The 17,416-nt window shown below is 38.9% G+C and overlaps 1 protein-coding gene across 1 annotated transcript in view; it reads left to right on the top strand.

The window, feature by feature from the left end:
* The first annotated feature begins 676 nt into the window (after positions 1 to 676).
* The window catches only part of LOC113238520 (putative fatty acyl-CoA reductase CG5065), a 23,990-nt gene continuing 7,250 nt past the window's right edge, over positions 677 to 17,416 (top strand). Inside the window, exons 1-8 of the mRNA XM_026475344.1 lie at positions 677 to 834; positions 9,923 to 10,016; positions 10,575 to 10,738; positions 11,711 to 11,801; positions 12,432 to 12,577; positions 13,330 to 13,445; positions 15,156 to 15,227; positions 16,692 to 16,812. Of these exons, the coding sequence (XP_026331129.1) occupies positions 689 to 834; positions 9,923 to 10,016; positions 10,575 to 10,738; positions 11,711 to 11,801; positions 12,432 to 12,577; positions 13,330 to 13,445; positions 15,156 to 15,227; positions 16,692 to 16,812 (950 nt within the window). The 5' untranslated portion in view covers positions 677 to 688. The remainder of the gene's footprint in view (positions 835 to 9,922; positions 10,017 to 10,574; positions 10,739 to 11,710; positions 11,802 to 12,431; positions 12,578 to 13,329; positions 13,446 to 15,155; positions 15,228 to 16,691; positions 16,813 to 17,416) is intronic.

Genomic DNA, 17,416 nt, shown 5'->3' with positions numbered 1-17,416 from the left:
GCAAAAAACAGGCCGAATAAGCCGAATGCCAAATAGTAATGAAGTATTCGTTACAACTCCACCTTTAAGCTTTCTTCCCCAAGGTAATAATAAAAAAAAGAAAAAATATTTTATAGATTCTGAGAAAAACATAGATTTTATATTTTCCTTTCAGTACACGGGTCTTACTCGCTCGTGTCAGGCTTTGTTACGTTATCAATTCGTATTTTCTACTTCATGTTATTCGCTGGCTTTCTGGAATAGTGGCCTATCTCAAAAGCATCTAATTTATCAGGGCAATGCCTTGAAAAAAAAACTGAATAATGCGTCTGCCACTCTAAGTTGACCAATCGCAAACCATCCCAAAGTTGTCATGTGATTATTCTAACCAATGAAAAGCTTGGTATCCCAATCACAATAAAATTTTGCATTTTTTGAACAAATCTCAGTAGTAAGACAAAAAAGGGTCAATTTTGGATTGAGCCATTGCCTTGAAAAGCAGGGATACAAGCAGGGATTTTTTTTACCTGAAACGCAGGATTGTCCTAGTTATATGTGTTATATTTTACATTGATTCCCATAATTCGTTTTTAGTTATTCTTTTGTATAATAAATTATTCAATAAACAATTTTATTTAATTATTTTCATTTTCTCCTTTTCTTTAGTTTTAAAACCAAGAGATCTACCGCTACTCGAGTTGCAGAAACAATGGTGCCCCAAAACGGGCACGATGAAGACACGAGCAACGTGGACTCATTGCCAGACCGCATCGCGGCGATACTTACTGACCTAACAATTTTCATCACCGGCGGCACTGGTTTCATTGGAAAGGTCTTCATCGAGAAGATACTTAGGTAAATATGTATATTTAAGTCAAAGACAAATAGTCTTTATTTCATTGGTAAGCAAATTACACTTGTAAAAAAACCGTGGTAATCTGGCGCCTCGCTAGTGTAGGCCGCGGGTTGGAATCCGGAAAATCTCGGAATTTCTTTGAAGGACAAGGAACGAGGTATCCGACAGAGAACCAGGTCATCGACATAGCTGGTCGAAAAGCAAGCTGAAGTGGCAGCGAGCTGGCCATATCTGTCGAAGAAACGATAACCGAAGGGAAACGTGTTCTTAAATGGAAACCACGGTATACGTAGTGTAAGGCCCTATGGCCAGATGAAGTGACGTTTTGCTGCTGGCAGCAAATGGATGCAACGATCTGAGGACCTGGCGAAATGACGCGCATTGGGAGAGGCCTATTAAATTAAAATTAAAATTATTTTATTTCAAGCAATAAGTTCCATAATTTGATAGTATTAATAACTAGTAAAGTGGTTATAAATTAGTGTTAGTAGATGTATTTTTTTACATTATCTTTTTCAAATCGCCTTCCTCATGAATCGTTGACACATGGGAGAGGTAATCCTACCAGCCACAGTTTGTAGGATGCTGTTGGGGCCGTCCCGCACTCAGCGCATCAGGAATGCTGTCTTTTTCCGGAGGATGGCAGCAAAACCATCCGTCTCCTACTCTGCAAACATCCCCGATGCACTGCAGAAACGAAGCAGTCCCAACATCATCCTAAAAATATTATTCAGCAGATATTCTCGGAATTTATGTGTGAAATTTAATTTCAAATTTACTATCACCTTTTCGGTGAAGGAAAACATCGTAATGAAACCTCCACGTCGAAGAAGGTTGACAACCCTCGGAAAACGTATTGCGTCCCCAACCTGCATTGGCCCGGCGTGGCGGACTATGGCCTAAATACCCTCGCCTGAGAGGAGACCCATACACAGCAGTGGGACATGTAAGAATGTGTTGATGATAGATGATGTCCATAACAGTTGCAGTGCCACTCAGAGCTTTTAACCGCAAAGATCTTAGGGGTACTGCCGATGTGCCTGTATTTTTTCACCAGCACTCTTGCCCTTCGAAACCGGGACGCAGTAATGCTTACATTACTGCTTGGCGACTGTTCATTCGTAAGGCAAATTCTCTTGAAAATAATTATCAAGGAACTCTAGGGGTTGAATTTTGTAAATAGTGTGAAAAACGCGTACCGCTGCTGGTACCGCTTGGGATGTTCTGTAGGACTGTAATGTAGCCAGGAGAGTAGTAGCCTCCACACATCTTGCTTAACGAGTTTAAACTTCAAAATCCAAAAGGGTAAAGAAATACTGGTAATAAATCCAGTTTTATAAATATTTATGATCTTTAAAATGTTCATCGCACGAGAGATTTTTGGTAACTGGCAAACGGTTCAAAAAATTAACGAGAAGACGTGTTCACTGCCGCGATCGAGCAGGGAGTGACGATGAATCGAAACAAAATCAGAATCGCGAGGCAAAGGAATTACAGAATGATTCAAAACACGTGGCCATGAAACGGAGAAAAGGCGACAAAAGGGTGGGATGACGATATAAGGAGGTCACATCGTCACAAGTGTCAATTGACAAGCGTGTCAAGAGGCTTATAGGTGAGTCGGTTTTAGTAGAGGCGAAGCTGCAGAGCTTTGAACAAAGTCGTAAGTTGCCTACGTATCGGTATTGTACAGGAGATATCACGGAGAGTGTGCGACGGAAGGCTTGATTTGGTTCCGTCTTCCCTTTTCCGTCATCGCGGGACTAGACGTAGGCTTGGGTTCCACCACTATGTTGTGGATATTCCTTAGATTCGCAGGAAGCGTTACGTTTTCACATTTATATGGCAAGCGGCTAGGGAGTGGAATTCCCTGCCTGCGGTCTTGTTCCCCGAACGCTATAACTTGAACCTTTTCAAGGCGAGAGTGAATAGGCATTATTTAGGTGTGCATGCTACATCGTCGACCTCATCGTCACACGTTAAATACGCACTTAATTTTACATAAAATAAAATAAACATTTGATCATAAAAACCAGTTTTCATTTAATTTATTGTTTTAAACGTGATTAGCAAATTTTTAATGTCAACCGGAATCTTATTATAGAAGCATATAAAATTACATCTTAAATGAATTTATGACTTTATGAAGCCGACTCTCGAAAACAGCCAATTTATTTTTAACCAACTTGAATAAAGGAGGAGGTTCTCTATACCACTTTGTATTTTTAGTACACAGACATTTGTGAACCAAGTTCGATGTTTCATTTTTGTTGGTAAGGGGTACCCCCTTAGTAGTGGTTCCATTTAAATTTTAAGAAAATATTCTACTTCCGAGGGTGGCTTTTCTGGGTAGTGCCCGAGATAAAATTTCGTTGCTCTTGTACTCATAATATAGAGAATTTATTAATTTGATGCTACGTATTCGATTGGTGTGGTAGTCTGTCCCTTTTTTTTTAATAGCCTCGCACTAGGGTATCGCGGGTGCCATGGACACACATGTAGACAACCACAATTGACACCCAAAGTCACGAAAGAAATATATATATTAATATAAAACTTAATGTACCTCAATATGTTGTATAGCATTAGAGCAAGTAGGGCAAATCCTGTTCCTATCTACCGATCCGAGAGATGGGAGTTCGGGGAAATTACGGGCTCCCCGGTAAGACCAGGATACGGCGGATGCCCTCCGCCAGTGATACGCCTTCGTGGGCGTATCTGGCGTACCTGAACTTGGGTATGGACTCGCCCGAGGTTGTGGTTAACTGTAGGGATGGACACGGTCTCTACCCCGGTACTACATATACACTATAAGTTTCCGGAACTCGGCACTTACATAAACAATATTTAAAAAGTAATTACAACATTTGAGAATAGAACTCTTTGGCTGTAACATTTGTCTCATCCGACTGTCACTTGTTTTTACAATGTGGCGTCATTTTAAAAATTGGTTGTCTACATCACCATGGATTTAACTCGTGAAAATTTTCGTAGTATGATTTTCTACGACTTTAAGTGTAATTTAACATCTCAGCGGAGCTTCGCTCGGCTTCAAACTGCTTTTGGCGATGAAACACCATGCAAGACGACTATTTATAGCTGGTTTGCAAAATTCAAATGCGGTCGTGTGAAAATCAGTGACGAATTTTGTGATGGTCACCCGTCCACTACTGTGAACTACAAAAACATCATGTGACAGACATGTGACATGCCATGAGATTCGCGCATCTTTAGGCATAAGCATGGGTCAAATACAATCAATACTACACAAACATTTGGGTGTGAATAAGCTGTGCTCTCGGTGGATCCCACACAATTTGACTGAGGCTCAAAACACGAATCGCGTCACTTGGTGCAATGCCTTGCTTACCAGATTCAACGAAGGGGCGTCAAATTTGGTATGGGACATAGTAATAGGTGACGAAACATGGATTTATAGTTACGATCCCAAAACAAAGCAGCAATCGAACGTATGGGTCTTTCGAGATAAGCCGAAACCAACCAAAGTGGAGCGGATGAGCTTCTTTTTTTAATGAAACTGGACGTGGCTTTTGTTGCTTGTGTGTGAATAGTGATTGGTACACGACCATTTGTTTGCCGGAAGTTATTGACAAACTCCTGAAAAAACCGTAATCGCGTATCATCTTGCACCACGATAATGCCAATTCTCACACGGCCAGACAGACAAATGTTTTTTTGAAGGTGAACAATGTCGACCTTATGAGCCATCCCGCGTACAGTCCCGACCTGGCACGTTGTAACTTTTATTTTTTTCCAAAAATTGAGAACCAGTTACGCGGTCAATGATTTTCATCACCCGAAGAGGACAGCCTCTTCAGGTGATGAAAATCACCTGAAGAGTATGAAAAATATGTTTCAGAGATTGTCACAGAGGAGTGACATAAATGTTTTCAAAATTGGTAAATTCGTATGAAAAAGTGCATTAACGCTAACGGCGAATATTTTGAGAAACAATAAATTTTCTTTGCTGACCAATTATGGGATTTTTTCTTATTCTTTCCGGAAACTTATAGTGCGCCCCACGTATATCCCCAGCCCACGTGTAGTCTCCCGATGATGGAAAGGGGAAGGCGGAATCAAATCTTTGCTGTGCGGCGGCAACGCGCTAAATTAGGGGATGAAATTTGGTCTATTGAATTTCACCCACTTTCCGTTAACCGATTTCAACTCGGCAGACAGATCTATTCTAATGACAATCAAATACCAAGGTGACCTAGAGCTGATCCGATGATAGAAATGGCAGACAGATGAGAGGAATTACAACAGGACCTATACAGCAGCCACCTTGTGGTTGTGCTCAAATGATTCGTTTTGACGAATACTTCCGTATGCATTTCAGTATAGTTGAGGAGACCGCGCTAACGAACACACCGAAAGTGGATAAGGACACCTCCCCACACTAGGTCTTTTGAGCGACAACGGCGACTCAACCTAATATCTCTAACTTATTTATAGACACAACGCCAGCACTGAGCGTCTGCTGAATAGTGTCGAACGTCGAGTATATGCTGTGCATGGGTTGGCAAGACGCTGATGCTCGAAAGACGCTAGTGTGGGGGGTCTCTAAGAAAACTTTTGAGGTCAGTTATTTAATAAGCAATGTTAAAATTAGCACGTCAGGGATGCTTGCGGTGGTACGTATTGATTGCTTCTACACCTGAAAATGATGCACATCCCTGCAGCTTGATTTTGATTGCCTCTCCCGATTGGAAACTGCGTCTCTTCCGAGTCGAGGCGCATAATTGCGATTACCTGCTACTACCTGCGGCTACCCAATTGGATATGGATACGGAATGCGGTTTTGTGGCCTCACTAACAACATGGTACAAAACCGGCTCGACTGTCCGTACGTGCGTCATTGTTCTATGATCCACATACGTAATACGTAAAAACAAGTAGTAGTGTAATGTTTTAACCGACTTCAAAAAAGGAGCAGGTTCCCAATTCGACTGTATTTGTGTGTATTGTACGCAATTACTGCGCCATTTGTGAACCGATTTTGATGATTCTTTTTTGTTGGAAAGAGGGTACCTCAATATTGGTCCCATTTAAATTTGAAGAAAATGTTCCACTTCTAAGGGCCACCCTTATAAATATAGCGGTGACTCCGGTTTCGCGCACTTTCCGGCAACCGATTTCAATAAAACTCAGCAAACAGATGTAATTTCACGAACTTTTGAAGTCGACTTTTTTCAAATATAAATTTGTCTTTTAATTTGTATTGAATTGATATTCAATTATTTTTTGTGAAATTACTCCACTAGTTTGTTAGAATTATTAATACAAAGATCTAACACTCAAAAAATTCCTTTCCACTGAAAAATTCCGTCTATCCAGCTGAATTAGAACTAACGTCTTCTAGCATACCGTGCCAGACGCTATTCAACGTGACGAAATATCATAGATTTCTCATAGATGGCGATAGGGCTAAAAAGCGTTGAAAAACCAAATGCAAAGATACGACAATAACCGCATAGAAAATTCGTGAGGTCCGCTGGTTCGTTTCGTGGCTTAGTTGGTATATCTTTGTATTAATAATTAAAATGAAATTTGATTTTTATTATTATTATCCTACTTTAACTATCGTGAGTTAGGGTGTGATTTGTGGTGTTCTAGTTTGTGTCCATGGCACCCGTGACACAGGGTTTCCCTGGGATATAAGTTTGTGTTATTGGTGTTATTACTACACAGTGTAGAGGAATTGTAATTTCATTTTTATTTATACTAGCAACTTTATAAACCTTGTTTATATTATCGTAAACGCTCTGTTATTTTAATTTCGAAGTTAATAATTAAAACCTATGTAATAACTCATTTACAAACCCTGTACATATAGCATATTGATGTTTTTTTATCTTTACTCGTGATAATGTTAACCAGCTAGTTTACTTGTCCAAATAGAGTAATTTTAGCTGGCATACATGACATTAGTATTTTATTACACTTTCTTTTTTATCATGGCGTTGCGTAGGACATTTATCCAATGTCAAAGTTAGGATAGCATGGCAAGAATACAAAAAAAAACAGAAAGTGTCGGATTTTGGAATAGAAAGGAAAAGGGATGTGGTTTTATAAATACAAAAATAATACATAAACTTGTAACTATGAAAGTTTGACATCATTTTTATCAATGAACAGGATGAATGTTTTACATATTTTAGAATTATTATTATGTAATACCACTAGGGTCCGCTGAAAATCAGCGTCACAGCTTTTCTCGGCGGAGACATTAACTGAGTGGATCCTTTTACACACGTCTCTGCCGCACGCATGGCATTTATTAAAATTGAGTTGACTATTTAAATGTTTGCTTTGTTGCTATTACCTATTATTATGATTTTATTTTTATTTCATACTTTTTGTTATACTATTTTATTTTTTGTTTTAATTTTGGAGTGACTTCTTTGGGTTCTCCGTTGAAAATGGGTGTTCCGCAGGGCTCAATACTTGGACCTCTTTTATTTCTCATTTATATTAATGATCTACCTTTCTTTGTTAAGGACCTTTGTGAAATAGTATTCATTGCTGACGTTAACTATGACAATATTAACGATACCCTCTCAAAGGTAGTCTATTGGTTTAATGCTAACAATTTAATGCCAAGAAGACAAATTGTGTTAAATTTGAATTACCTAATGTAACATCGTCTAGTCCAATCATAGAAATAAATGGAGAAAAGTTAGACCTTTTTGAGAGTGATCTTAGATTGTAAACTTCGATGGTTTCCACATATATCTCCCTTAGCCAGCAGATTAAGCTCTGCTGGAGAATACGTGAGCTTATCGATATTGCTACTGCTAGACTAGTTTACTTTAGTTACTTCCATAGTATAATGTCCTACGGGATTCTCATGTGGGGTAAAGCGGCAGGTATACAAAGCATATTTGTGTCGCAAAAACGTGCGATTCGTTCTATGTACCGTTTAGGCTCTCGGGTTTCTCTCAGAGAAAAGTTTAAGGAGACTGGTTTCATGATTATGGCATCACAGTACATTTGCTCAAATATTTTATACGCCCGTAAAAATATACATAATTTCAATAAGAAAGAAGATATCCATAATATTAACCTTAGAGCTAAGTCCAAACTCATGGTACCACGATTTCGTTTAACTAAGGTAAACAACTCTTTTATGGGGAACTGTATACGTTTTTACAATAAGATTCTGGAGCATACATTATGTTTCCATTATGTCTCCAGAATCCACACAAATTTGATTCAAAGTGTATTCCATAGCATCAAATATTTTCCATGTCCGTAAAAATATACATACTTTCATTAAGAAAGAAGATATCTATAATATTAACTTTAGAACAGCACGGTAAACGATTCTTTTATGGTGAACCGTATACCTACGTTTTTACAAAAGATACCGGAGCTCATATTAAGATTATCGTTTCCTAAGTTTAAAACTTACCTTAAAAGTATTTAGTTGAAAAGTCATATTACAAAATTGAAGAGTGTGTGTTAGATAAAGATATATGGAAAGACAACATAAGTCTAGATTCCACACAATTAAGATTCAAAGTGTATTCCAAAGCATGTTGTGTCGTGAGAGACGTCGACGTAATTAAAATATCTTTTACACGTGATTAAGTCCCGAACAAAAACCAAATAATGTGTAAAAATCGTGAAAGCTTAAATCAAAGTAATAATCCTTTGGTTATCCTTTTCTCCTTTTATTTCTTTATCATTTGACAACGTCTCCTGTAAGGTGGCAGTACTTCCCTGGACGAAATCTTTCGATACTAAAAATGCCTTACTATAACTCTAGCCAAATTCGATGTAGAATATTTAATAACAAAACATTTGCTAAGCAACCAAGGATAGCATAGGGAGAGAACATTTTTTTTTAAATATTCATTATTAAGGGTTACTGTGCTCATGGCCTGGTCTCGTAATTGGAATTTAAATAGGTAAGTAGGTAATTGGGTTATGTAGAAGTAATACTTACCTAGCCAATTATTATAAAGTTTACAAAATACCTATTGATACGTATGATTTAGGAATAAATATAAGTTTTTGCATCCTATTAATATTTACTGCTAGATGGTAGGTAATAGTAGATGAAAAGATACAAAATTGTTAGATTTTATTTGATATTAATTTCCTATATATTGTATCATCCAGCATCTATTTCTGATTTTGAACTTGAATACCACCAGAACTCGAATGTTTGCAATCTCTCCCTTCAAACCAAAAAATCACTAGGGATGACACAGTTTTACAAATAATTAATTACTGATCATTTTTATGTCATTTTTGGGTGATTTGAAACTTCTGTTGAATAATATTCATTATAAATATGGCTTCAAGATTTTAGTATTATCCATAATCTAGTTGAATTTCTTAGGAAAATATTGAAATTATGGTAACTGTGAAAGAGTCTGAGATGAAAACCCTAAAAATCACATGTTATTGTTTGTTGACATTTATTCTACATCGAATTTGGCTAGAGTATAGGTATTTGAATTGGCAATTAGTGGATACTGAAATTTTACTTATACTGAACTTATTAGCCTTTACAAAGTTGCTTAAATTTGTGTTCAATTTTGTGGCATCAGCATATTCGTAGATTGGCACCCTGCCTAATACTATTTATTACTTTTTTCACATTAAAGTTTAAGTGCGACCATGATTTGTGTTTTTGAGCTCTCCTATAAAATTTTGTCTAAAGGATTTACTAGGTTTTGTTATGGGGCAGCTATAGGCTACCCCAGGTTTTTAACGAAAAATAAATAAGGAACTTATTGGAGTAATAATTAGGAACGAATAACAGTGTATATTCTTGTAATCTACATAGTAAGTTCTCGAATTTTCATACATTGAATCCATCACGGAAACATAGAAAGTGTTTGTGAAAAACGTCCAAAGGCCACATCAGCAATATACCGTCTATATAATCGCACAGTTAACACGATAGTGTATTAACTCAAAAAGTGTATTTCTTATCAGAATCGATTAAAAACTAATTATCACTTCCCGTGAAAGATTATTAAAATGTTTGTATAAGTAGGCTGGCATAGGTAAAAGTTTATTACAGACATCCAAATTTGCTGTTTGTTTCAGAAAAAACTTTGACATCCGAGAGATAGTCCTGTTGATAAGAACGAAGAAAGGCATGGCTCCGGAAGACAGACTTGACAGTATTCTGAATAATCCGGTAAGTAGAGGAAAAGGTTTAGTAGCAAAGGAAGTACTGCCACCTTACCTATTTCTGTCGCCAAGCAGTACTTTGAGCATTACTTGCGTTCCGATTTTGAAGGGTAAGGGTGCTGGTGAAATTACAGGTACAAGGGACTTGTCAACTTATATCTCAGGGTGACGGGCACAGTGGCAGTCTCAGATTTAAAGTTCTGAGTGGCACTGCAACTGTTATGGACAGGCGTGTCGCTTACCATCAGGTGCCCGACTTGTTCGTCCGGTCACTTGATATTGAAAAAAAAAGGTCGTAGGTTAGTGCAAATTTTCCCAAAAGCAATGCACTGATTTTCAGCCACCACCTTCGAGGTTGTTAGTTATGATATATATAGTATTTGTTTAACTGCTTCCATGGCCGAACAGTTACCACGCTGGACTATCACGCTGTCCCGGGTTTGATTCCCAGGCCGGAAGAAATATTTGTATGACCTACATTTATTTCTTTCGTGAGTTTGGGTGTAAATTGTGGTTGTCTATGTGTGTGTGACACAGGGTTTCTTAGTTATGATTTTGTTCTTAGTTATACGATACTGTAGTGTCGTTGCGAGGTAAAAAGGCCATACGAAAGAAGTTCCGCGTGGTGACCGGGGACGTGTCGCTGCCAGATCTGGGGCTCTCCGCCGCCGACCGCCAGTATATCATTAGCCACGTGCAGGTCTTCATTCACACCGCTGCTAGCGTCAGGTATTCATGTATTTATTTTTCAAAATTAAGGATTGTTTGTTATTCAAAACGAAAAATTGTCTATCGGTGCTACAAACCAATTATTAGTAGCTACTTTATTCACAAAGTCAGGGGTCACAAGGTATAAGGCATCAATTTCAATATAATAGAAAAGTAAACGTTTCTTTTATGGGGAACTAGTTACGTTTTTGCAATAAGATTCCGGAGCATATTATTAAGATTATTATTCCCTAAGTTTGAAAACTTATATTAAGAGTATTTTAATTGAAACATCACATTACAAACGGTTAGTATCTTTAAAACAGGAGTGGCGACAAAAGGGTTCACAAATCCTAATAGTTCCACGCATGTTATATAGTGGGAGTGAGTACTATCAAAATCCTACTGGACCCACTAATGAAACCAGTGTGAAAGTGTACATATGAGCTATGTACATACAAACTGAAACTAAAAAAATAATAATCGGTTACCGGAAAGTGGAGAAGATTCTTCAAGTGGAAAAGATTCAACTCCTAGTTTGCCACCCTTCGAGGTACAAATTTCTTTCCAACAAAAAAAGAATAATCAAAATCGGTTCACAAATTGCCGGAGTAATTTCATTGTCATCCTTTTTTTTGGAGTCGATTAAAAATAAAGCGCTTTTTTGACTTATGTCCTTTAGTCTGCCGACCCTATGTTTGATGCATAGACGTAATAGTTTGATGTCATCAAAAAAGTATTTAACGGTACCTACCCAAGCAGGTACCTTACGCTTAGGCTCAACTCACACTGGTCGCAGAGGCGAAGCGTCGCGTTGCGTCCTGTTTTCCAACTCCATCGCCAGGCGACGCGCGACGACGCTCGCATAAGGCTTAACTCACACTGGCGCAGAGTCGAAGCGTTGAGACGCGTCATGTTTTTCGCCTATATCATATTCATCTATATTTTCCAATTCTTACATGACATGACGTTATTTTTTAAATATATTTACAGATTTGATGATCCACTGAAGAAGGCAATTCTGCATAACACTCGAGGTACAAAGCTTGTGTTGGATTTGGCCAGGCAGTGCAATGACTTAAAAGTTAGTGGATACCATTATTTATTACGTAACTCAGTAAAGATTACAGCAAAAAACTTGTGCTATGACAAACCATTACCTTCGTTTGCTTGTACACAAACATTGCCCAATAAAGGCGATACCTATGTCGCATCAACATCTGTGGAACTCACAGTAGTGGCAGTCCTTGTGGGGGAAGTTCGCACAGGAAAGTACTGCTACCTTACCTATTTCTACTACTAAGCAGTAACGTGAGCGCTACTGCGTTCCAATTTTGAAGGGTACGGTTGTTGGTGAATTACAGGCGCATGGGACTTGTCAACTTGTGTCTCAGGTGTCATGTGCAGTGGCTGTATCCCCTCAGATCTATGTGATTAAAACACTGAGTGACACTATAACCGTTATGGACAAGCGTATCGTTTACGGTGCGTACAGATCTGGGGAATGCATCGCAAATGCGCCTGTTGACACAAGAGCATTGCATACCGTTCGCGCGCCACATTTATTTAATGCGCGCAGCGCGTGTGCAGCGCATTAGCCAGATCTGTATACACTCTAAGCACCAAGGACATGAGTTGTTCGCGCTGCAGGCGTGCCGCATGTGTTCTACGGCAATACGAAAGTGTGACCACTGTTTTTCCTTATGAACCGTAGGGTATGTGCCACATATCCACGGCGTATTGTCATCCGGAAGTTGAGCTTCTTGAAGAAAAACCATACCCTCCTCCCGCCGATCCGCACAAGGTTATTGCAGCCGCTGAGCTCTTGGACGAGGAAACGCTGGAGATCATATCTCGAAGGTACCTGCATTCGCTAATCCTTCATACTAGACGGACTGCTTAAGCGAAGTCAATATGTAGTTATTTATTATTAAAAACAAAGGTAAGATAAAGGGCGTCTATCCTACATCACAAGCATCCCCATATAAGTAGGTACCTATTCACAAAAATCAGTAAATGTTAGATCAATAAAACCAAGTCTCAATATAAAAGATTAAACTAACTATATTCTTAGGAATTATTCATGGCAAACTAATAATTTTTAAATAACAAGGTCCTTGTCTATATAACTTCAAGCAATTATTTCCGCGCCTAATTCAGGAGCTCAGTGTGTTTGTTGTAAGATGTTACTTGTAGTTTATCACTATAACTTGTAATTTATAATATACGGCAAGGCAATCTAAAAAGCTCTCTCCGCCCCTCCCTAGCTTTGGATGCCACACCGCGCCCCTTACATTGACGGTCACATTGACGGAACGACAACAAGGCTGTCAGCCGGCCGTTCGAGTCTATATTCTATATTTATTTGAATTTATTTAACTTAACTGGTGAAATTTTTTTAAGTTTTAGTATGCAATAAAGAAAATCAAAAGTATACGTAATGATCATACATATATATACAATACTTTCGTTTACTCTTATAAAATCATTGTGGGCGTATTCTCACTAGAGAATACACAATTTAAGAAATTTATTAATTAGGGTTAGGTATCCATCACTAATCCTACCACTTCACTCACACATTTGCTTGTCCTAACTACTTGTTCTTTTAGGTTAATCCCTAAATACATCCCGAACACGTACGTGTTCTCAAAAGCGTTAGCTGAAGAATTGGTAGTGCAAGCGATGCAGGAGGGAATGCCCGTTGGCGTCATCCGGCCTTCCATTGGTGAGACTGAACACCGTGTCAGACTACACTATACTTCCTTTTTTTAGAATTACTTAAAATACAATTTTCGCTCTTTTATCAGGCACCATTTCATTCTTTAATTTTGTAAGCAAAGCTATATATACTACCGCAGCCCGAATCCACATTTTCCCGTACTAATAGGGTTCATTTTGCATGGGTCGAATGGCAGGGACACTGGCTTTATTTCAGAATTTATTTTATTACAAACAATGTTAAAGCCATTTGAAAAATGTTAATCGTATTGTAAACGTATTCTATTCAAATCAACCTATTTAAACGTAGTGACGTGTAAAAGAATATGAAAAAGCTAAAACGTTGAATTTAAATTGTAATGTCATCGCAGTACTGTCTAATTTTGCTTGCTTCGCTGTCAGTCGAACAAACGAAGACTAAAGCGTGAATGACGCTCCGTATTCGTATACAGAGCGTCATTCACGCTTTAGTCACGCGTTAAAATCGTTTTTAGCGCCCTATAAGTTCGGACACTTTTTACCGCGGACCCGACGTCCATTTATTTGTAAGTCAAGGCTTTAAATACTTAATTTAATTCAAAAACTTACACTATAGAAAAACATAAATAAACATAGCTTAAATTAATTACCTAGTCTGAAACGAAACCTTTACTATGATTATCAGAGCAAATGAATTCACTCTAGACCCCAACCCGGAACACCCAAACTAGAGCCAGTGTATAAAAGTTCATTTTCCAAATTGGTCCCTACGGTAATCGCACCCGGAACCTCCTCATCCAGTGCCCTCAATAAAAACCGCTAGGTCATATATACCATTTTGCAAACAATAGTTTAGACAAATAAATAATATTCCTTGATTAATTTATTATCATTAAAGTAAGCTACGAAGTTATTGACGAGTATATCTACCTCGGACAATCCGTCCAAATAAGCAGAGCCAACTTCGAGAAAGACGTCAATCGTCGAATCCGACTCGATTGGGCAGCTTTTAGGAAGCTCCGGGACGTCTTCTCGTCCGCAATACCACAGTCCTTGAAGACAAAAGTCTTTAAGCAGTGCGTGTTGCCAGCGATGATCTACGGCTCTGAGACGTGGTCATTTACTATGGGCCTCATAAAATGGAGCGAGCAATGCTCGACATTTCTCTACGTGATCGAATCAGAAATGAGGAGATCCGTAGAAGAACGAAAGTCACCGTCATAGATCAAAGGATAAGCAAGTTGAAGTGGCAGTGGCACTGACGGCTGTTGGGGCAGAAAGGTTCTTTAATGGAGACCACGAAACGGAAAGCGTTCAGTGAGACGGCCCCCTACTATATGGACGGATGACCTGGTAAGGGCGGCGGGTAGGTACACGTCGCGTCCGATTGGCTGGTCTGGAAATCTTTGGGGAGGCCTATGTTCAGCTGTGTACGTCTTCCAGCTGATATGATGAAGCTACATATACACGGTAATTTAGTGGCCTAATCAAATCCGCGTAATGTCGTGGCAACCAAATTACGGGAAGCTATTGGTATCAGTCCGTAAACAACATAAATTAATGCTTACTGTGCAAAAATGGAAGTCGTAGCCATTGAAATAACAAAGTAATAACGTTAAATCCCTCTCCTGTGAAATTTCATTTGGTACAGATACGCACTTTTTACTAATACTACATACGCGGTTTTGCACTATCCCCGACTATATAACTTTGAACTGACATTGCGCGTTCTCCACAGTTATTCCCGTGTTCTTTGATCCACTTCCCGGTTGGACGGACAACATAAATGGACCTACCGGATTACTTATTGGTATGTAAAATACAGCTCGCATGGATCTAATACAATTTTTGTCAGAACATGTTTACTACGTGGATCATACACAAAGAGATAGAACGATTAGAAGCTTTTGAAATGTGGTGCTGGAGCAGACTAGAAGGAATCGGTTGGACCAAAAAAAAACAAATGAAAGAGTGTACGAATAATGCAGAAAAAAAGAAACTTATTAAATAATAAATATTTGAGAACGTTCGAAGGTCGTTTGTATAAACAACAAAACATTGGGTTGCAAGGTTGAAGAAAGAGCAGGCTGCCACCAGCAGTCGTCTGTATCGCGCGTTAACAGCGCCACTGAATTCGTAAAAGTGTGCAGAGGTTTACAGGTTGCGAATGAATATCGTTTGAATCGCTTTAACACGCGTCATCCGTGCGTCCTAGCACGCCTACGTGCATAGACTCCACACGCTTGCCATTTGCCGCAAGCCCCAAACGTCAGCATCCACACTAGTGCGCTCCAGAGAAGCAGGTGTGGTGGACGTCGAATTTGTCTGCTATTAAGTACGTTCGGCTTGACCTATTTTTATTACAAAAATAAGCAAGATGAAAGAAAACGAGCGTGCATGTTAATTTTTATGTCTTTGTGGTCCTTATGCTTTGGATTCCAAATCAGCACTCCAGAAAGAATAAAATAGCCTCATCTGGCCAATCAGCCATTATCCAAATTTATAACCACGAATGCTATCACTCCTATATTTTTTATTTTTTTTCCTATAGTTTGGCACTATGGCGTCCAGCCTTTGGCCATATGCAATTTCCACTGAGTTGCAAATTTTTGATAATTCTTCCAAATAAATATTTTCTTGCTTCTTGAGACTTCAGGATAATTATTATTGTCGTAGCAGTTGTTTTTGTGGAAAAGTCCTTTGAGCCATGTCTTCGTTTAATTATGTTTCTGTAAATATGGCCGCCACAAAGAGGATAGGCAATTTGAGGCAGCGTGCTTGGATTGACTCGGGATTCCTTAGAACGGGCCGATACGGGTACTTTAGTTCGAGATTCGTATAATTTCGCGTTTTAATCTTCGATTAAGTCGCAATAGCACTATCCTATTCCACTTTAAACTAGATTTACACAAAATAATTGAAAGTCAAAATAAAAACGACACTTTTCCCTCCAAAATGCCCAGAGCCAATCTCTCCCATATTCTAATAGTTGTTCTTAAATTACTTCCGCTAAGGAAAAGGCAAAGGTTTAAAACCTTACAGCCATGTCTATAAAGACAGCGTCATCTTTTTTTAAATATTATGCGGCATGTCCATTAACATGCAAGCTCGCGTAAGCCAAACCAAGACACCATCCACACGTTTGTACTTGCGTGCTTTTGCTATGGTTTGGCAAGCGTGTGGAGTCGACATTAGGTTTCTCATCATTACCTTCCGTTTGCATTCATAATAATGCCTATGTTTAATTGTGATTCGATCGACGCGTGTGTTCTAGCGGCTGGTAAAGGCGTGCTACGGTCGATGTACGGGCGCGGCAACTGCTACGCAGACTTCATCCCCGTGGACGTACTGGCCAGCGGGATCATGATTGGCATCTGGGATTTTGCCACCGCAAAGTACACATCCTATGATTTCTTAACTTAATTTAATAATTTAGTACAGTCAGTACAGTAACTCTACTCGCGCAGCGAACATCGTCGAGATATGAAGTACCTTTTTTGTATGTATGAAACACACGGTAGGTATTCCCTCTCTTGGGGATATGATTTCTTTTAAGACTCTTGAAACGTGCCAGTCAACCTCTGTTACTTTCAATACTCAGCAAAACTATGGATCCTGTACTTAATTAATAACCGACTCTATACATAGAAGGCAACAACCTTCTCAGTGGCCGTGAACACGTTTATTGCCGGGGATGGTATAAAGGAGACCTTTTTCTGGAGTGCAACCATTGAGAAATACGGCGAGGACTTGCTGCATCTCTTCATATGTCCAAGGTTAGGTATTTTCCACTAGGACAGTTCAAAAATTCTATCAAGCGCAAGTATCATACATGGAATGTCACATCTGGGATGGATCTTCTAAATACCGACTGGCTGCCTCGAACCCAGTGAAGGCTTCTTCGTGTCACTTGTGCACCGGCGCAAGGTTAATTGGATTGTATTTAAGAGGATACATTCCGGTTAATGAACAATGGAATTGCACGATTGAATCCTACTT

This window comes from Hyposmocoma kahamanoa, unplaced genomic scaffold (assembly GCF_003589595.1).
Source record: "Hyposmocoma kahamanoa isolate Upper Pololo Valley unplaced genomic scaffold, ASM358959v1 96364, whole genome shotgun sequence".
NCBI classification, from domain to species: domain Eukaryota; kingdom Metazoa; phylum Arthropoda; class Insecta; order Lepidoptera; family Cosmopterigidae; genus Hyposmocoma; species Hyposmocoma kahamanoa.
The sequence above is the reverse complement of the archived record's forward strand: the minus strand, read 5'-3'. Positions and strand labels throughout refer to the sequence as shown.